General features: G+C 40.4%; 1 protein-coding gene across 3 annotated transcripts in view; it reads right to left on the bottom strand.

Annotated features, from left to right (window-relative positions):
• Nucleotides 1-10033: 10033 nt before the first annotated feature.
• Nucleotides 10034-21987, bottom strand: part of METAP1 (methionyl aminopeptidase 1) — a 78430-nt gene continuing 66476 nt past the window's right edge. For 2 of the 3 annotated variants that reach the window (XM_059664961.1, XM_059664963.1), the window contains 3 exons: nucleotides 21580-21723; nucleotides 16975-17040; nucleotides 10034-14899 (listed from right to left, as the gene is read on the bottom strand). In XM_059664961.1, the coding sequence (XP_059520944.1) occupies nucleotides 14736-14899; nucleotides 16975-17040; nucleotides 21580-21723 (374 nt within the window). In that variant the 3' untranslated portion in view covers nucleotides 10034-14735. Of the gene's footprint in view, nucleotides 14900-16974; nucleotides 17041-21579; nucleotides 21724-21987 lie in introns of those variants that run through there. The other variant, XR_009448648.1, reaches the window with a different exon arrangement.

Here is a 21987-nt window from a genome sequence, read left to right on the forward strand (position 1 = left end):
TCTCTGTTTTATGCTAAATTTATACTCACGGTTTTTTCCCCACTATCTTTATTCTTTAAAGGAAAGATGGAAGCAGGCCAATAATGAGTTTATGAACCTTGTCTGCTACTGGCTAGGTAACTTTGGCTTAACTTTTAAGAATCTCAGGCCCATTTACTGAAGAACAGATACCCTTAGCCATCAGTGACAAAGTTAATGAGAACCCAAGAAGGCCTCTGTGACGTTATCTTGAGGGCAGGCAGGTACTGTGCCTTGTTCAAATTTACATATCCCCAGTTCCTAGCATGATATCTAGCCCACAGTGAGCACTAAAATTCATCATTGAAACAACCTTCTGTACTTAAGTAGGTGTGTGTGTGTGTGTGTTCTTAGCTCTATAAACTATTTCAAGATTATAAAAATTACAGTTATTTATGTACTGAATGTCCAAGTTCCGGGCACTTACTTTGATCAGATCTTCACATGTTACCATTGGCCAGACAGACACATTGCACTTCCAGGGGAAGCAGCGTCCAGAAATCGATGTCTAGCACTCTCATGCCTGTTGTTATGCGTTTTACTGCCCGGGCATACAGTAAGTCCTTGCTTACTGTCGATAGGCTCTTGGCAATTGCAACTTTAAGCAAAAGGACACCTCACCAAACCAATTTTCCCATAGGCTAACTGATAGAAACAACAGTTAAGTTCCTACCGCATATTTCTGGTCACAAAAACATCACCAAACTAAAGATTCAACATTGAAATAAATGGGAGCTATACATACATTGAAGAAAGATTAATAAAAACAAGTCAGATAATGATGTTCCTCCAGCCCACTGATTCCAGTTCAGGGTTGCGGGTAGCTAGAGCATCTCTGCAGCTCAGGGCGAAGGAGGGACCCCCATCCTGGACGGAAGCCTTCCCATCACAGGGCACACTCACACCACATGCACTCAGACTGGGGCAATGTGGACACGCCATTCACCTCACATGCATACCCATGCAGACATGGGGAGAATGTACCAACTCCACAAAGACAGTGGCCCCAACTGGGAATTTTTTCTCATCAACATTACAACGAAATCAAGTTGAAGAAAACCAGGTTATTCAAGGACCTGCTATACTCACTTTATTGTGCTTCTCAGATATGGGTTCCGTTTTTCTTATAAACAGGTTTGTGTGGCAACCGTGTGTCAAGCAAGTCTATCAGCACCATTTGCAACAGCATTTGCTCACTTCAGGTCACATTTTGGTAATTCTCGCAATATTTCAGATAGTGGTTCCTCTAATGGATCTGGGCAAAGTACATTGAAAACCTAGAAAGGATTCACCATTCTAGATGCCATTAAGATCATCCGTGACTCATGTGAAAGGTCAAAATACCGACATAAAGAGTTCGGAAGAAGTTGGTTTGAACCCTCATGGATGACTTTGAGGGTTCAAGATAGTGGAGGAAATAACTGCAGATGTGGTGGAAATAGCAAGAGAACTAGAAGATGTGACAATTCTTGCAATCTCACATGATAAAACTAACAGATAAGTTACTTCCTAGGGATGAACAAAGAAAGTGGTCTCAAGATGGCATCTACTCCTGGCAAAGATGCTATGAAGATTGTTGAAATGTTCACAATTGACTTAGAATATTTCCTAAACCTACTTGATAAAGCAGCAGCAGGATTTGAGAGGATTGGCTCCAATTTTGAAAGAAGTTTTATAGGTAAAATGCCATCAAACAGCATCCAGTACTACAGAGAATTGTTTGTGAAAGGAACACTCAATGTGGCAGGATTCACAGTCCTTAAGAAATTGCCACAGCCACCCCAACCTTCAGCACCACCACCCTGATCAGTCAGTGGTCATCAAAGAGGCAAGACCCTCCACCAGCAAAATGATTACAACTCACTGAAGGCTCAGATGGTGGCTATTTTTCAGCAGTATTTTTAATTATGTACATTGTGTTTTTTCAGACATAGCGCTATTGCACTTAATAGATTACAGTATAATATAAACATAACTCTTATATGCAACTTGGGAACCAAAAAAAATTGTGATTTTATTGCCTTGATCTAACACTGATCTTATACCTCAGAGGTAACCTGGACATATCCATAAACCCTCTAGTATTGTTGTGCATGTTTTAAACCTGATACTGTCTCATTCTTCAGCTTTCACTTTTCATTCATTGTATGCTTAATCTGTTATTTTGTGCTTAATCTCTGTTGTATGTGAAGTTCTCATTCATTAATTTTAATACCATGCAACAATACTTAATTATATGTAGTACCATAATTTATCCGTTCTCCAGTTGATGGCATGAAGTTGTTTCCAAAGCTGTTCCTGTATTGCTAACAACATTGTGTAGGAACATTCTCGTGCATTGTGCTCAATGTGTTAGTTACTTAGGATAACCACATATTTACTAGAAATTGACAAATTGCTCTTCAAAGTTGTTGGACATTTTTGCAAATCACATGGGTGTGAAGTGGTATTTCATTATGACTTTAGTTTGCATTTCTGTAACTTAAGTCCTTCATTGGCCATTTGTATTTCCTTTTCTGGGAAATATTTTTCATATCCTTTGCCCATTTTCTATTGGATTAACTCTTTTTCTGAGTAACTTTTACAGGGTCTTTTTTTATTTTTTATTTTTCTGGGGTCTTTATTTTAGATGCCAATCTTTTGTCAGTTTTATATTTTATTGTATTTGATGTTATTTTTATTTTTAAACCTGATAGTCTCATTCTGCAACTTTTACTTTTTATTCATTGTATGCTTAATCTGTTATTTTGTGCTTAATCTCTGTTGTATGTGAAACTCAAATTATCAGTCTTCCTGGTGCTGTTAAGGAACACTTAGAGTTTTTTATTGTATTTATTTTTATTTTTTATAATCTATTCCATTGATTTTCCACAAAAAGGAAGGGAGAGGGGCCAAGAGTTATAAACATCGATCAGCTGCCTCCTCCACACCCCCCACCGGAGACGTGCCCACAACCAAGGTATATGCTCTTGACCGGAATCGAACCTGGGACCCTTCAGTCCACAGGCTGACACTCTATCCACTGAACCAAACCGGTCAGGGCAACACTTAGAGTTTTTTTAATCCTGAGCCGTATAAAGAAGCAAAAAACGAATAGTCTTACCATTCAGATAATCCAGTGTCATAAAAATAAACACATGAAAGCAATATATCCATGAGTTAGAAAACTCAAATAGTAGAGAAAGAAAAGCTACACGCTCCTCCCCTCCCCTAAATCAGGTGACCACTGTTAAGTCTATGTATATTCCCAGAAGTATCTATGTATATAATAGTATTTATACACTTCCTTTAAAATTACACAAAGGAGAAGGAACCAAGATGGTGGCATAAGGTACAAACCTGTACGTGCTGCCCCCCACAACATTAAAAATACAACTATAAGACAACAGCTATCATCCAGAACCACGGGAAAGCTGACCGAGTGGAAGTTCTACAACTAGAAGGAAAGAAAAAAGTGCATTGAGACCGAGTAGGAGGTGCAGAGGCGCCAAGAACAGAGGTACGGAGGCGCGCGTGTGCGGGAGGCAGCTGCACCTGGGTGTGTGGTTTTTTTCAATTGGAAGGGGATACAAGCTCCTGAACTTACGGAACTCATTTACGGCGAGACTCTGGGGTCCCAGACTCCTACGGGAAGAAACTGGACTGTCTTGCAGCGGGTAGGAAGGCAAGGGTGACTTTCTCGCAGAGCTGCTCACAGGGATCATTGTTGCTGTGGGGGCACGGGACTCGAGGACGCAGAGACGCGGAGTCTGAGGAGATGGCTGATGACAGCCATTGCTGTTTGCTCCGCCCTGGTGATTCTCTGAGACCCCGCCCCACTCAATTTACATCCCCACCCAAGTGGTGCACAGCGGCGCAAAGCAATCACCTGCGCTTTTGCAGCCTAACAAGCTGCAGCTGGGTCAGAGAGCTCCAAAACTTCCAAACTCCAAACAAAGAGGAGAAATCTGCTGATAGTGCTGTAGCTCCTGCTGGATGGACTCACACAGTGGTTGACTTGGAGATCCAGGAGCCAGGGTACTCCTGGTCAGATACTAGATTTCAACTCCTCACATCCGTAAGGGACACACTCAAGAAGCAGACTCAGTGAGCGACAAAGCCCCACTGAAGCAAGTCCTACCCCATTAAGGTGTCTCCAGCATAGCAGTTCTTCCACTGTAGACACAGTGGGTCTTCGCAGTCAGCCAAAAATGTGGAGACAAAGAAACATGTCAATAATGAAAGAAATGGAGGAAAGCAAACTAATGGAGGACATAGAGTTCAAAACCACAGTTATAAGGTTACTCAAGAATCTTCTATGAACCTCCAAGGAACTTAGTGATACCTTCGAGGATCTTAATGAGACCTTCAAGGATCTTAATGAGAATGCCAATAAAATGGAAAAGGATCAGTCAGAAATTAAACATACACTGACTGAAATTAAAAATAATATACAGAGATCCAACAGCACACTAGAGGATCCCAAGAATCAAGCCAAAGATTTGAAATACGAAGAAGCAAAAACCACCCATCCAAAAAAGCAAAACGAAAAAAGAATCCAAAAATATGAAGATAGTGTAAGGAGCCTCTGGGACAACTTCAAACCAGCATCCGAATTATCGGGGTGCCAGAAGAAGAGAGCAAGATATTGAAAGCATATTAGAAGAAATCATGACAGAAAACTTCCCCTACCTTGTGAAAGAAATAGACTTACAAGTCCAGGAAGTGAAGAGAACCCCAAATAAGAGAAATCCAAAGAGGACCACACCAAGACACATCATAATTAAAATGCCAAGGGCTAAAGACAAAGAGAGAATCTTAAAAGCAGCAAGAGAAAAACAGTCAGTTACCCACAAGGGAGTACCCATATGACTGTCAGCTGATTTCTCAACAGAAATTTTGCAGGCCAGAAGGGAGTGGCAAGAAATATTCAAAGTGATGAATAGCAAGAACCTACAACCAAGATTACTTTACCCAGCAAAGCTATCATGTAGAATTGAAGGTCAGATAAAGAGCTTCACAGACAAGAAAAAACTAAAGGAGTTCATCACCACCAAACCACTATTATATGAAATGCTGAAGGATATTCTTTAAGAAGAGGAAGAAGAAGAAAAGGTAAAGATAAAAATTATGAACAACAAAGTGACAACAAATAAATATCAACAAGTGAACCTAAAAATTAAGTCAGAATAAACTGGTGAATATAATAGAAGCAGGGGCATAGAAAGGGAGTAGACTGACAACTCTTGGGGGGAAGGAGCTGTGGGGGGTGCGGGAAGAGACTGGACAAAAATCTTACACCTATGGATGAGGACAGTGGCAGGTGGTAAGGGCATGGGGGGGGGGGCCAGGTGGAGGGGAACTATGCGGGGGGGAGGGGGGGGAGAGGAACATCTGTGATAATCTGAATAAAGATTAATTTTTAAAAAATTACACAAAGGAATACTATTAACGCTATCTTGTGCTACATGATAGAGTATTTTAGACTGTTTCAGTATCGGCACATCAGATATGCCATGCATAGATATATCCTTTGATTAGATTGAAAATCATGTGCTTTTTTAATACTTTTGATTGATGTGGCTTAATTGCTCCCAAAATGTTGTGTTTCTGATCAAGCAAATTTAGTGGAAAAGTAGAAGTATGGTCTGGGTTCTCCTTTTAAATCTTTGTGCATTTGAAGGGCTAGGCAGTGTAACCTACCTCTCATTTAGCTAGAGGGCTAGAGAGACTGTAGGGGCCCAGGTGACCCTGAACTATTTATTATCCTGAGTGAACACGAAGGGGAAATTAAAACTAGCTTCTACCCCTGCAGTAGAAACTGTGTTTAATCGGGTTTGGTTTAGCCCAACCTTCCAGGAACAAAGCATGTTATTGCCTTGGGCAGCTGCAATAACAAAATGGGCATGTAGGGTACTAGTAATTCTTTTAAAAAGCTTTTATTTCCCGTTTTCTAATATAAGGATTCTTGGATCATGGGACTATAGGTATAAAGTATTCCTTATTAAGATTCCTTTTTTAAAAAAAATATATATATTTTATTGATTTTTTACAGAGAGGAAGGGAGAGGGATAGAGTCAGAAACATCGATGAGAGAGATACATCGATCAGCTGCCTCCTGCACATCCCCCACTGGGGATGTGCCCGCAACCCAGGTACATGCCCTTGACCGGAATCGAACCTGGGACCTTTCAGTCCGCAGACTGACGCTCTATCCACTGAGCCAAACCGGTTTCGGCTAAGATTCCTTTTAATACATCCTCTTGGGTGGCATCTAGAATGTCATGTATATTGCTGAACCAAAGTTTTTGGAGGAAAATATAGATTCAGCACAGGACTAAAAACCACTCACTATATGCATATCAGCAACTCTATACTGGTTGTCCAAAATTAGGATTCTGCCACCTTAGAAATGTTGGAAATTTTTTGAACATATCTTGGACAAAAGGTATATAATTTTAACATATATGGCTATAACTTTCACTGTATATTTCATGAAAACTAGTAAAATGTATTTTTAAGGATCTAAAATATTACAATATTAAGAACCTTAAGCAGCTTCATTTTTATTTTTTATTGAAAATTTTTCACATATCTAACATTTTAAATCTTCATTTCCATTTTCAGCATGTTGGTCTCTCCTGCTTTCTACGTAACTCATTTAATGATGTTCGCTGAAAATTGTCCATATACAGGCATGTCTAACTTGGAACAAGTTCTTTTTTTTAAATATATTTTTATTGATTTCAGAAAGGGAGAAGATATAGAAACTGAAAGGGCGAGTTGTCTCGGGGCCTGACCACGCTGCTGGCGGCCTCGGGCACCGACTCCCCAGCCCACGGCGGGAGCCCGGCGCAGGCTGCCACCCGCCCGCTGCCCCCGGACCAGACCCACGCGGCGGCAGCAGCAGCGGCGAGGCGGGGCGCGTGCCCTCGCCCGAGGAGATGGAGGAGGAGGCGATTGCCGACGCCCCCGGGAACGAGAAGGAGGACGTGGACTTCCTGCCTGGGCTGGAACTGGTCGATCTACTGGACCCCCAGCAACCGGACTGGCCCCTGGAGCCCGGGCTCAGCTCGCCCTGGGGGGGGGGGGGGGGGCTAGGACTGCGCCCTCCATCTTGCCCTGGGTCCTCCATTTTTGGGGCAGCCGCCATGTGCTCAGGAGAGTGCCTTCTTCCCGGAAGCCCAGGCCCCTGCTGGCCACGCCCAGGATTTCTTTAAACTAACCAATGACAATCAAGGGACGTGTGCGCCATAGAGATGACCCGACTTGCGCCTGGCCAATCGGTGGGGCCCACGGTCCCCTCTCCTGCCCTCACTCCACCCCCCTATAAAACGCCCTGTCCCATCAGGCCTCTCTCTCTCGGCCACTGGAGCTTACCGTTGCATCGGTGAGTGTGGCAGGGGAGCCAAACCTAGGTTTGAAAATAAATGACTCTTTGCTTTTGCATCGGACTGACTGGCTCCCTGGAGGTCTTGGGAACTTTGAAATCTGGGCACAACAAAACATCAATGATGAGAATCATTGAACAGCTGCCTCCTGCACACCCCCCACTGGTGATTGAGCCCAGAACCTGGGCATGTGCCCTAACCAGGAATCGAACAGTGACCTCCTAGTTCATTGGTCGACCCTCAACCATTGGGCCACGCCAGCCAGGCTGGAACAAGTTATTTATTATATGCACAGAGAACTAACAACATATACAATAGAATGTGTAGAATGATGGGTGGTTGTTGTTTTTTTTAATGGAGGTGAGGAAAAAACTGCATTATGTCCAAAATTTTGTCACATGGAGCAGGTTAATGTGTGTTAAACTCACACCAAACAAAAATGTCTCCAAAGCATACACATAATGCTACTCCTATTTATCCATTTTGGATGCAAATGATAAGTAATTCTCAAAATGTCTTGATTTGGGGAGGGCGGGGGGAGACATTTTGCATGCACAGAACGCTTCAGAACATCTTCTGCTTCGCTACCAACCTACAAGCAGGCCGATGATCAAAGTCTGAAAGTAACTTTGGGCCTGGAAACATTTTGCTGACCCAGGAAAAAGACCAACTTTGGACTCAGACAATCTTGTTTCAATCAACACGCAAGATCAGAGATTCTCTGTCAGCAAATACTTTTAGGAAAAAGTACACTGCAAACACATTTGGAAAACATTTTATTAAGTATATTCAAAGCTATTTAGATCATAAATGCATAGAACTATACCAAGGAAATCATATCTTTAGAGAAATAACCATAAAGTGAACAGAGCTATTTCAAGTCCTCCACTATACCGGTTTCATTTCTTCACAGGAACAAAGCAGATGGGGTGGGCTGTCAAGCACTGACTTTATCAAACAGGACACTGACAGAATCCCTTGAGATGAGGTAAACATGCACATGCTCCTTCCACGGAAGGAGTATTAATTCACCATAGAGCTACCTCGTTTAGAGAGGGACTAAAACACCAAAAATAATCAAGCTGTGTTAAGGTAAAACAGTGGAAATTTGGATTAAAATATGTTGATCTCTTCTCGAATCTACATTTTCTACAAAGTATCATTGGCTACTTTGTTTCCTCAAAGTCAGCTAGGGCTCAGATTTACTGATCAAGTTCTAAAAATTCTAGCCTGAATCTTCTGTTTAACTCTGATGCAGCTACTAAACTAAAGCAGATTTGCTTTATAGTCACAGTATAATAATAAAAGTGTAATATGCTAATTAGAACGGACATCCTTCCGGACGAAGCGAGGGAGGCCGGGGTCCCAGGTGCCAGAGGGAAGCCCGGGTACCAGGTGCCAGGGGGAAACCGGTGCCAGCAGCCAGGGGAAGGAAGGCCTGCTCTTGCACAAATTTCATGCAACAGGCCCCTAGTATATAGAATAAAACAGTTGCTAAGTAGTGGTGTCATCCTACACAAAGATCAAGTATGGCACTTGTCCTCCTAGCCATGCAACCAGTGAAAGAATCCGGGAAATCACAGCCCTGGTGTCCTGACTGTTGGTCTTGTGCCCTTCTCATGACATCATAGGGCAAATGTGCCTACATGTTTTGAGAAGTATTGGCATGTGTTTGTTGCTGGGAGTGGGATGAGAAGGTGGGGGTAATAATAGTAAAAGGGCTAATCACCCAGGAGATGGGAGCTATTACTCCACTAAAAGCTTTACAATCGTAAAAATCGATGTCCATAGGAAAATATTAAAATACTTTGAACTATAACAAACATATTAATACTATCAACAATAAAAAATACATTTAAAAAAACACATTGATGTGAAAGTCTTTCCAGGAAGCCCTTCCTGAATGCTCCACATATTTGACCTTTTGGCACATTTTAGTAAAATATACATTTAATGTAATCACAGAATTGCCATCTAGACATTTGTTGCTCACCCAGTCTCCAACATGAAAGGCGGCAGATGACAGGTAGTCAATGCCATCTTAGTCTTGCTCTTTTGCAAAATAACCAAATGCAAACCACTGTTTTTTATTGTAAAGAAGAGGTAAGGGGGAGGCTGCCACCAAAGACTGCTTGCACCTCAGAGTTCAGACACTGAGGCCAGAGGCTTGCCATGTGTGGAGCATGTGCTACTAAGCTGACCTTTCCTTAGATGTTCATTTTTAAAATGAAGCTAAACACATTACCTTTTAGAATATTAGCATAATGCAGCCTACGCTGTGAAGCAATTTGTTCCTAAAACATTACTGTCCAGATGATTTCCCCCTACTATATTGGAAAATGAGCCACACATCCACAAGTGGTATAATTTGCTCCTCTCGTAGGCTAGGGAGCCTGAGAGAAGTCAAACACCATCAAATGCAGACAGAATCTTATCATACTATCTCAAACGGTTCCAATATTTCTAACTCCCAGACCACTCAATTATCCTCACTACTCCCACTGTATTCACTGCATTCACTGTTAAACGGTAGCTCAGTTTATGAAATTTAGCACACAGTAGGATCAAAATTAATTCAAATAATTTTTAAACCAATACTTGCATGCCCTTAATGACATGTTCCAAGAATAAAAAGAATCACAAACTTTGCACTAAATAACTTTATTGTTGGTAGTGATCTTCATGTAGTCATTCTGAAATAATTTTACATCTTGTAGAATCAACTAAATAGTAAATACTGATGTTCAGAACCAAAGTTCTCACCATCAGAGAAGATATAGATAGGGAACAGGGAAAGGTGAGACAGATGTTAGATGTGAAATAAAGTATGTGAAGAAATTCATGATATATAAGCAATGTATTTTCTGGCTCCATTCCCTAAAAAAGCCTAGAAACGATGACATCCCAGTAGCACACAGATCTTGATTTCCCAAGAAAAGAAAGTGGGTTTTTCCTTGAAGAAATAGCCAGATACCAGTGTGGGGCAGGCAAAGTGTATGATAAACCTAGAATATCTTGCTATAGCAAAAGGCACGATATTATGCCTTTTAGGCACAAGTCAAAATAACCCATGAATAAGCTTTAAAGGTGTTCCTGCTGACCCAATTTGGAATTCCAGTAATTTAAGTAGAATGTTTAAAAAGAATCTATGAACCCAAAAATACTAAAAAAAAAAAAAAAAAAAAAAAAAAAAGTGGTAAGAGGGAGGAAAAACACATCTTTGTAAAAGGGTGCTAGCTAATAATGCAGATGAAATACTAGGTTTAGAAAGTCCCAATTTGCAGCAATCAATTCAATAAAATAATGGATTCTGCAGTGAACACTAAAACCATTGAGTGAACAGGATCTCCAAATGGTGTCCAAGTATCTTCTCCCAAATTATTTGCTTTTTAAAAAAAAGATGTTTTAAATTTTTAAAATAAAAAGATCTGACAGAATCCAAGTGACAAACTTGTATTGGCATTAAATATGACAATATTATGTGCCTCCTGATGAGATGTGATGCAATGAAAGGGACATACCATATGCCATTATGGTGTCTTCTGCCAAAATGTTTATCTTGAACCTATTTATGAGAAACAGAGAAATACAGAATTCTACAAGCTAACTGGCCTGCTTTTTCAAGTGTCAATTAAAAAAAAAAAGGCGGGGGTGGGGGGAGTGGGGGGGAGAATTGCTCTAGAGCAGCACTTCTCAACCTGTGGGTCGCGACCCCTTTGGGGGTCGAACGACCCTTTCACAGGGGTCACCTAAGACCATTGGAAAACACGTATATAATTACATATTGTTTTTGTGATTAATCACTATGCTTTAATTATGTTCAATTCGTAACAATAAAAATACAACCCACATATCAGATATTTACATTACAATTCATAACAGTAGCAAAATTACAGTTATGAAGTAGCAACAAAAATAATTTTATGGTTGGGGGTCACCAAAACATGAGGAACTGTAAAAGGGTCGCAGCATTAGGAAGGTTGAGAACCACTGCTCTAGAGTAAAGAAGACCACAGATACATGACAACTGAATGCCATGGGTCTGGATAGTGGATTGAAAAAAAAAAACTTTGAAGAACATTTTGGGAGAAATTGAGACTCAAGCTTGAATATGTATGATACATTAGCCCAGCGATTTCCAACCGGTGTGCCACGACACACTGGTGTGCCACAAGAAATTTTTAAAACATGCACTACCTATTTAGTCAGGGGCACTGACTTCTTTTCCCTTAGGTTGTCAAATAAAAAAATAAAAAAAACAGCTAACACAAAAACCATCTAGTGTGAATAAATCAAAATAATATCTTTTTTTTGGTGAGATCAGCAAAAAAAATTTTTTGATGTGCCAAATTTTAATTAGTTTGTATACTATGAAATTAAAAAGGTTGAAAATCACTGCAGTAGACAATTCTGTATCAATGTTAAATTCCTTGGGTAAGATAAATGAACTCTGGTTGTGTAGGAAATGTCCTTGTTTTAAGATACATGCTGTATTAGTAATGGCTGAAGTACAATGCCACTTCTTTCAAATGAAAAGTGTGCTTAGATAGACAAATTATGACAAAATAACAATTGTTGAGTACAAGAAAAAGAAATGTGATTATTTTATGGTTTTTATAAATATACTTTCAAGTTTTTTTAAATTTTCAAAATAAAAAATTGGAAATTATAAACTAAGGGAAAAAAGAGAGAAATAGCTTACTGATATCATGGGGGTGCCTTGGGGGGCTTTAGCAAAGTGGAGCATCCTGCTCTTAATTTTAACCAAATCCAATGCAATACCAGAAGTGATTATAGAACAAATTGAGGAATCAAGCTAAGATGGCAAACAAATTTCTAAACCCTTCTTCCTATTTACTTAAGACATGTGGATGGCAAGTGGTATAAAGGTGTTGGTAAATGAGTTCTAATGAACCTTAATCCATTTTATCAGCAAAAGACATAAAATGAAATTAAAAGGCTAATATGTTTTCCTTCTTCTAAATTATAATTCCAAAGGGGCATGTAGGACTGGTAGGGGGGAAAAAAGATTATTTAAAAGTTATTACAGCCCTAGCAGGTTTGGCTCAGTGGACAGAGTGTTGTCCTGTAGGCCATAGGATCTCAGGTTCAATTCTGGTCAAGAGCATGTACCTCAGTTGCAGGCTCCTCCCTGGCCCAGGGCCCTGGTCAGGGAGTGTGCAGGAGATAACCAATCGATGTGTTTCTCTCACATCAATGTTTCGCTCTGTTTTTCCCTCTCTCTTCCACTCTCCCTAAAAATCAATGGAAAAATATCCTTGGGTGAGGATTAACAAAACAAAACAAAACGTTATTACAAAAAAAAGTTAACACATTGGCTCATTTTTTTTGAGAAGTTGGCAGAATGATGTAACTAGATGTTTTCTTATCTAAAACTAATAAACATCTATAATTAGATATATACAATCAGAATAGAGCCCGTATTATTTTAAAATCTCCCAAACCGAGAAAAGCATCACCACCAGTATGGTGTCTTATCTTTTAACAAAAGAACCATCCTACCAAGATTTTTTCCTGGAGCTTATTTTGTAATGATAGACATTGAATCAGCACACACTTAATCCCACCACCAGTACATACAATGCTCCACTGACTATGTAGCATTCTCTGTCTTAAAAGCTCTCAAAAACACATTTGCATCTCAAATGTTGCTGGGTAGACTGCTGAACTAAACACAGTACTGGAATTTTTATATGGCCATTAAACTTGAAGGAATATTTTTATTCAACTAGTTGTGAGTTTATTTTAGATTATGAAATCAGCCTCCCCATTTCCCTCTGAAATCCCAAACAAAATGCAGCAAAGTTAATGACTACATGGCGGGATAATCACTCAAACTTTTTAATCTCCCTTTACACATTATATTAACATTCATATTGCAAGGCATTCCATTCACAAATATTACAGTTTGATAAAAAACTTCGCACACATACCCCCGAAAGTCTACACCAGATTCAGTCACCTGACTAAATCATTAAAATAATAAAATGAAAACATTATCGTAATTCTTTCAAAGCAACAACGTCTGAGGCACTCTGGGAAAGATATTCTCCTACAAGTATCAACATGTCAGTGGTATCGAATTATCTTACAAGAAAGTCACCTGAAACCCAGTAATCAAGTACACTCTAAGGCAATGCCTTTGATCTGCTATGCCTTCACTGGGTACAATCCCACCTGGACTGACCTACTGAAAAGAACACAGATATTGGGCAGCTGAGGTCATTTCTAATGAGATTCCCAGAGATGTAAAGGTGAAGTATGTTTACAGCTGCATTCCTACTGCAAGGAAACAGGCCAGTCCTGCAAGGGTCCTTTCTCCTCACCACCAGGCTTACTAAATGTTAGGTCTAACCTCTCACCTGACCGACTCTGCTCACTGCTGGAGAGCTTTCAGAACTGGCTTTCCCCATCCACTTCCAAGTGCAACCTCCACCCTCCTCTGAATATCTCCAAGGTGTGCTCTAGAAATAAAAAAGTGTGGAAGAAAGGGAACTCTTTCCCTCCCATTTTGACCAAACAGAGGTTTGAAATAGCAATGTATTACAAAACCCTCATGCTCTGCAACAGCCACCATCACGTGGAGCATGGCTATTTTTGCCATAAACTAGATTTTTTTAAAAACCTAACCTTTTCCCAAAGTGAATTTTGCCACATCCATTCACTGACAGTCTGACTGAGTGTTTCCTTACACACAACTACAAAGGTAAAGAATTAGCATTGGGTGGGCGGGGGTGGGGGAAGGGGCAATTCCCAACTGGGAATTAAGCTAACTACTGCACACTATGGGTCCATTTATGACAGCATGTAACCCTGTCAGAGCAGAATCAACACAAACCCAGGGCACATAGTGTTCAGTAATTACATATAAGGAATTTAAAATGTATACATATATATTTCCTATATAATAAAAAAAATCTGAAGCAACAGATGTTGCTAAAGTTTCAAGGGTTCTCATGTTCTACATTCATCTCTCTGGAAAGCAGCTGGCTCTCGGTGCCCAGTTGTGGCAGTGGTAAAAGCAACTAGAAGCAGGTTTAGGTAAAAGTGCTCAAAGGGCAAATGAGAAAACAGGGGTGCAGAGATTGGGGGTGGGAGGAGGGAGAGAGGGGAACACTGAAAGGAGTTGAAAGTGTTTCCTTTATTCTTCTTGGCTTTTCCAGACCCAAGACAAGTTCTTGAGGACATGTGTCAGATGCTGTAATCCTTCCTTATCTATAGTCAAAACAAAACAAATAATAAAAAATTTTCTCTTCCATTCTGTACTCTCAATAAAAAGCCTAGTACAGCCAGGAAGTGTTACTGAGATGTGCCATCTCGGGGAAATTAAAACTGGGACATGAAGTGAGGCCGCTCGCTATCCAGTCGCCGGGTTAGGATTTCACAGCCAGTGTCCGTGACCAGCAGGGTGTGCTCAAACTGAGCAGACCGCTTCCCATCTCTCGTCACCGCGGTCCATCCATCGGGCCAGGTTTCATCCTGCCATCCACCTAAAACAACCAGAAACAATTTCTTACTTCCATCACCCAGTTTTCTAAATAAGTTCCAGGTAAGTGTATCTGTGTATCCTATATCTGTAGATAGCACAGAAAATCAATTAGAAAATTCTGTATTAAGATTCCTATTTACACTTCAACTAAGTTTTAGCTAAAGCTGTTGATATTTAAATTTACATAGGTGTTATACTTGACATGTTTTATACTTCCCAAATATCAAATCAAGATAGTATTTCCAAAATAAAAGCACGTGGGTTTCATTTTAGAAAATATATTAATACCACTCACCATAAAGCTATAGGGGGAAAAATGAATGCATGAATGTAGCTCTTTCCTGGTCTAACTCTGGCATCTGACTAAACTATAGCCAGTGTTAATAGAGATCGTCTCTCTTCACTCTTACAGCAGCCCTGGAGAAGTGGCACACTATAAACTGTATTTCCCATTTTACAGAACAAGTCTGCAGCCTCTCACAGGCTCTCCAGTGCTCCCCTCCGCCACCTGAGTGCAGGCTGGGTTTAGAGACCAGGTCTAAGGAAGAGAATCTGGTAGGAGTGACAGGATGTCTCTCCCAAGATTAAGTTATAAAACAGATGGGGACTATCAGAGAGAGGCATGTCCTTTCACACAGGGCCAGGACACATGCCTACTACTACTGCCTCACTCTGCATCCCTAATCCCAACAAAGAACTGGCAGAAAGGAAAGGCGAAGGCTTCACGAAGCAGACCCGAGTTACCAACTGAGTCTATGATCACTGCCACGTGCCTACCACAGGAATAACAGCAGTGAGGACAAACAACTGCCAGCACTAAGTATGTCTGTGCTGTGCTTTCTCCACAATAGTTGTGTGACACCACCTGACATCGTGAGTGCAGACCTTGAGGCAGAACAGCTCAGGACATTGGAATCTGACAGAATCTGCCATGCAACTAGCTAAACGACTTTATGCTAGTTACATAATCTCTTCGAGGATCAATTTGCTCTTCTGTATAATGGGGACAGCACCTACCTCATAAATTGTGGAGAATTAAATCATTTAACTGTGTCTGTCTCAAAGTGAGTAGCTCTACTTCTTTTCTCCTCCTGTCCACCTTCCCACCCCTTCCCCATGTCAAGCAAGAATTTCTACACAGGCTTGATGGAGGCTTCTAAATATAATGTAGGCCCTGGCTAGGTGATTCCGTTGTTTAGAGCGTTGTCTCGATAACACCAAGGTTGGGGTTCAATCCCCTGTCAGAGCACATACAAGAAGCAACTAGTGAATGAAAAAGTAAATGGAACAACAAACCGATGTCTGTCTGTCTGTCTCTCTCTCGCCTCCCTTAAATCAATCAATAAACAATTAAAAATTACAATGCGCCGAAACCGGTTTGGCTCAGTGGATAGAGCGTCGGCCTGCAGACTGAGGGGTCCCGGGTTCGATTCCGGTCAAGGGCATGTGCCTGGGTTGCGGGCATGTCCCCAGTGGGAGATGTGCGGGAGGCAGCTGATCGATGTTTCTCTCTCATCGGTGTTTCTGACTCTCTGTCTCTCTCCCTTCCTCTCTGTAAAAAATCAATAAAATATATTTTAAAAAATAAATAAATAAATAAAAATTACAATGCATCCTGTGACAGGATCTTTATTAAAAGGGACCTGGATTCAAGTACTTCAGTATCTACTGAGAGCAAGAGAAAGTACCGCTTCCTTGCCAACCCTTACAATGTTTAAACATTTATCTTTTTAATCCTCACCCAAGGACATGCTGATACAGGAAAGAGGAGGGGGAAGGGAGGAGAGAGGGGGAGAGAGAGAAGAGAGAGAGAGATCAGTGGTCTTCTGTTTGTGTCCCAACTGGAAGTGGAACCAGCAACCTTTCAGTGCACAGGACAATGCTCAACCAACTGAGTCACTCAGCCGGGCAACCCTCACAATGTTTAGTTCTCTACATGATACTAAACCAAGCTGAGATGGGACAGGGAGCAGAAATGAAGCAAAAAGTGAGTAGAGCAGACTACTAATTTGTACATCAGTAACCAAGAGTAAACAAAACTTCAATTAAGGAATGTACAGCATCCTTTTTGCTCACCTTCACAAATCATTGGCTCAATAGTAAATACGTGGCCCGCCTTCATCACTCCAACTGCTTTATTTTCTGTAATTAAAGAAGAAAAAAACTAAAAACATAGAAAAAACCAACAGTGTTGCTGAAAAGCTCACTGGAAAGAGGAGATAACTGTATTCCCATCAGTCATCCTCAATTACCTTCTCCTCTCCCGATTCTCCTTTCTTACAGTAGATCATTAACAACTGATAACCACCTACTCTGGAGCAGATGCTCTCCTCCATGACGCCATTGCTTATGTTTTCTCTGGAAAGTACAGATACCCAATGGCTGAATTTTAGATGTGATTATCACTTTTACAAAAGGAGAAGTGCCACCATTTATGTGACAGCAGGATTAGAAATGCAATCATGGAACCAAGCAAAATTGCTTACTCACCCAGGTATAACAGTGTGGAGGCGTGTGTGGATGAGTGGTGGGAGTCAGGGCACAGCCCATAGAAACACTGCATGATTTTTCAGTTGTCTTCTTTTTCTTATCTTCAAAGGGGAAAAAGCCTCTGCACACTACCCTATTTTTTTTTTTAATGCTGACGAGACTATTTTGATTTGAAATCAGAAATTCCATTTCTCCCTCCAAATACTGTTTTAGCTTTTGATCCAAATTCACTAACATCAGAGTATTTTTCAGGACCATCATGAGAAACACAACTATTAGTCAAACTGTCCAGACCTGCCAACCCTCTCCAGGATGCCAAAAGTTAACAATAGGGATAGGCCTTTTTAGACACTCAGACAAAAACAGAGAACCAGTTTAAATTTCAAATTAAAAACCAACTAATAACAGCCCCAACAAATGAATGCCTGCATTTACTCTGCCAGACCAGCAGGGGGCCAAAACACGGCTTTCAGGGGTTTTTGGTCTGGTGGTTGTCTTCATGGTGCTGACTTTGGTAATGACTGACATATGTCCACTGAGGCTGAATCTACTAAGTATCACACTTTCTAGGTATGGTCTAACCTCACCCACATCTTTCCTTGTAAATGGCTATCATGCTGATTTCCACTACCTGAGGTATTGCCAAAATCTGAGGAGTAAACATAATTTTGACTTTTTATTTCTAAATAACTTTCTCCAAATGACATGCAATTACTACATATAAAGAATTGGTCCTATTCCCTTGAGAAAACATCAAGAGCGTCAGTGTGGTGTCATGGACAGAAAAAAGGATGAAGAATCAAGAGCTGCTGTCCGACACAGCAGCACTGGCTGCGTGTAGCCACTGAGCGCTGGAAAAGTGGTTGGTCAGAATGAGATGGGCTGTAAGTGTAAAAATATGCCGATTTTAAAGACAAAAAAAGCATGCAATATATCTCAACAACTTTTCCATTCATTACAGGTTGAAATGCTACTATTTTGAATGTAATAGATTAAATAAAATATACTATTAAAATGAATTTCACCTATTTCTTTTTACTATTTGAATAGGACCATTAGAAATTTTTAAATTATATATGTGCCCCATCTATTCTATTGACCAGCACTGATACAGAGAACCTGAGCTCCACTCCTCATTCTGCCATCAATTCATTATTCTGAAAGGTTACAACGCCCACACATCTCGACTCACAGTTTCAGTTTCTCAATGTACCTCAACCAATACACATTATCTGAGTGACTACACTACTGCAGACACTGTGCTAAGTACTTTTTAAAAAATGTGTACCTCACAGAATTATTGCAATATACATTCTAAACGTAGGTATTATCATCATTACTTCCCAACCATTAACAACTTAAATAATGAAGCAAACTCTCATCTAATAAGGACTTCTCTCATACAGAAGAGGTGGAGGGAAGTTAACACAATTCCCTGGTTCCAGCTCAGTAGGTCAGGAATATGGAGTTACAAACCAAAGCAGAGATCATTTACATTCCAAAAGGCCTCCGCTCCACAAGGACTCCCAGCAGTTTCCTCTAACACTTCCCTAAAGTGAGCACAACAGATGCTGATTTATATAAACCAGATTTACACGTGACGTTTCGTCAACATATCAAATGTATGACATGAAGCAGATCTAGCTCGCCCTTGCTTCTTTCCTCAGAATATTTTTATTTCTAACTAGGTGGTTTTAAAAAACTTCAAGTGGCATCTCTTGTATACCAATGGCACCGCATTTTGCTGACCCCAACATCACTGACACATATCTCCTTCTCCCACAAATTCTATCACCTTCTAACAGTCTCTCTTTGTATCATCTATACCTAAACCTGAGTTTGTCACTTCCGTAAGGGCGCATTTTCATTCCCTCCCTGCACACATACTTTTATTTACACACACACACCCAGACACATCCCACTGTAATCAGAATAGTTACTTCTATTCTAAGAGGATGCACACCACTTGGCTACAGGGCTTACCAGTAAGGAATGCAGTCGGCTACTAAGTTTCTGCTCCTAGCTTTTATTTCAAGCATAATTCACAACTTAAACAAAAAGAACTATGTGGTCTGTTAATAAATGCTCATTGATCTATGTTAAATGCTATACTCTAAACAACTTCTTCAGCTCCTCCTAAGTGGCTTCTGGCTCATTTCCCTTCCTCTTCACAACCTGCCATCTAGGATTTTACCACCTCACATCTGGACCACTGCCAGTACACTGGGCTAACTAGCAACACCAATTCGTACCTCCAATACATTCTAGATACCACTGCCAAATCCGTCTTCCCAAAACAGCAACTTCACTTGCCACTCCTCTGCCCAAAAATGTTTCTGAAAATCCCTACAAATAAAGTCAAATATCCTTAGGCTGGCAAGCTATTACTAATAGTTCTTAACACATAATAGCCAAGCTTGTATTATCTCTGTTCAGTCTCAACTTGAAGCACCTATTCATGCTTCCCCTCCACCTGGAATGGTCTTCATCTTCCCCCGCCAAACCAAATCTTGGCCATTCTTTATTTCCCCCACAGGCCCAGCACCACACTGCTTCAGTCTTTACCAGGCAGCACAAAGTACAGGGGAAGACTGACTCTAGAAAGCCAGACAGAACCCAGGTACAAATCCTAGTTCTGGCATTGTCTTACTAGTTTGTGTGAAGCTGAGCAAATAAATTACTTCTCTAAGCACAAAATCTGCTTTTTAAAATAGGGCTAAGAAATTATGCAAGGAGTTGTAATGATCAATTGAGATAATGTATGATTTTCAACCTTTTTCATCTCATGAATCATATGAACTTATTACTAAAATTCTGCAGCACACCAAAAAAACAGATTTTTGCCAATCTAATAAAAAAGTATAATTTTGATTGATTTACATAAAAAATATTAATAGTAATTACCTACTCTTTTTGCTCCAAGTGACTTTTAAAAAAAATCAGGTACCTATACATGTATGTAAGAATTTCTGGTACCAAGAATTAACCAATCAGATGCAACTTTATTATGCAACGTAACTAATAAAATGCAACTCTATTATATAACCTATATAGTTATGGTTTAAGACAGGGCATTCACATCAGACGTCTATTTGACAATCTAAGAGAAAAGAGGTCAGTGCCCCTGACTAAATAGTCAGGTATTGCATGTTTAAAAATTCTTGTGGCACATGAGGGTGCTGCAACATACCGGCTAAAAATCACTGAGATCATGTATATAATCATCATCACCATTCTAAAGGTTAACATTAAGTGTTTTCTATGTAATGATATCTCACTTTACCCAATAACAGTTCTAGGGTAGGTGCCAGCCATTCCCTCAAATTATACAGATGAGGAAACTTAAGCAATAAGGAGATACATGAAAGTGTTTACATAACAATTGTTAAATTCCTTTGCAGGCCACTTACTGTGAACAGCTTTCTTTTCTAGCGCTAAATAACAAGACTTATTCCTGTATGTCTTATTCTCCAAGAAAAAAGCCTTCTGGGAGAAAACTGTCCTACACTTCCTCTGTTATCCTATCAGACAGCACTCAAGTGGAGGAAAGGTACTTTGTCTATTCCCCTCAACACCAACAAATAGTACAAAATCTGACATACATTGAGAACTCGGGTCAAACCAAGCTGAAGCCATTTCACTGAAGGAATCAGAATAGTGATGGATAGACAGGTAGCAGAGACTGTTAGCTATTCACCAAAATTAGTTTACTTTTCTCCCAGGGTATTCAGCGAGATAACATTCCTAACCTCCCGTACAATTAGTGTAGCCATGTGACTGAAGTTCTGCCAATGAAAAGTAAATGTAAGTGATTATCCCAAGTCCGGGCTGGCTCATTGAAAACTCCCAAGCATACCCCTCCACTGCTTCCCCCTCGCCCGGTATCTACAGGTTAGATGGGAAACTCCCACAGTGATCTTGAAAGCTAAGGGTTGACAATGACAGAGCCTAGGTCACGGAATAACTGCCCCACCCCCACAGTGACCAAACACACATGCTTTGGACTGTTATGTGAACAAAATGTACGTATAAACATGTATCGTGTTTGAGCAAATATACATTTCTAGGGTCTATTTATAACAGCTAATAGATTACTCTAATAAATACAAATTAGTAGGCCCTGTTAAATGTTTGAATAAATATCTGTTGAATAAATGGTTAACAAATATCAACTCTTTGGACGGTACTTACTGGCATAGTGGGGTACATTGGGGGCTGTATGAAAAAGCTTATGGATTCCATGCCCACAGTAGCTTCGAACAACTGAAAAGCCATTTGCTTGGGCATGCTTCTGAATAATGTTTCCCAGTTCTCTGTATCGAACGCCAGGTTTCACTGAAAGGGAAAAAGAAGACTTATGAAACAGTAATAAAAGCTAACATTTACTAAGCAATTACTATCAATGTGCCAAGAACCTTTCTGAATGCTTTATAGGCCTACATGCTGAAACTTTCAGATGAGGAACCTGAGGCACAGAGAAGCTATTCTGGTAGTAAACGGCAAAGGGGTGATTCAAACCAGTGGCACTGGTACTTCCTCCTTTGATGTGGATGCATAGAGTAAGAGGGGGGAGGCACCTTTTGCTTTCTGAATAAACAA

The sequence above is a fragment of the Myotis daubentonii genome, chromosome 1, assembly GCF_963259705.1.
Source record: "Myotis daubentonii chromosome 1, mMyoDau2.1, whole genome shotgun sequence".
Lineage (NCBI taxonomy): Eukaryota > Metazoa > Chordata > Mammalia > Chiroptera > Vespertilionidae > Myotis > Myotis daubentonii.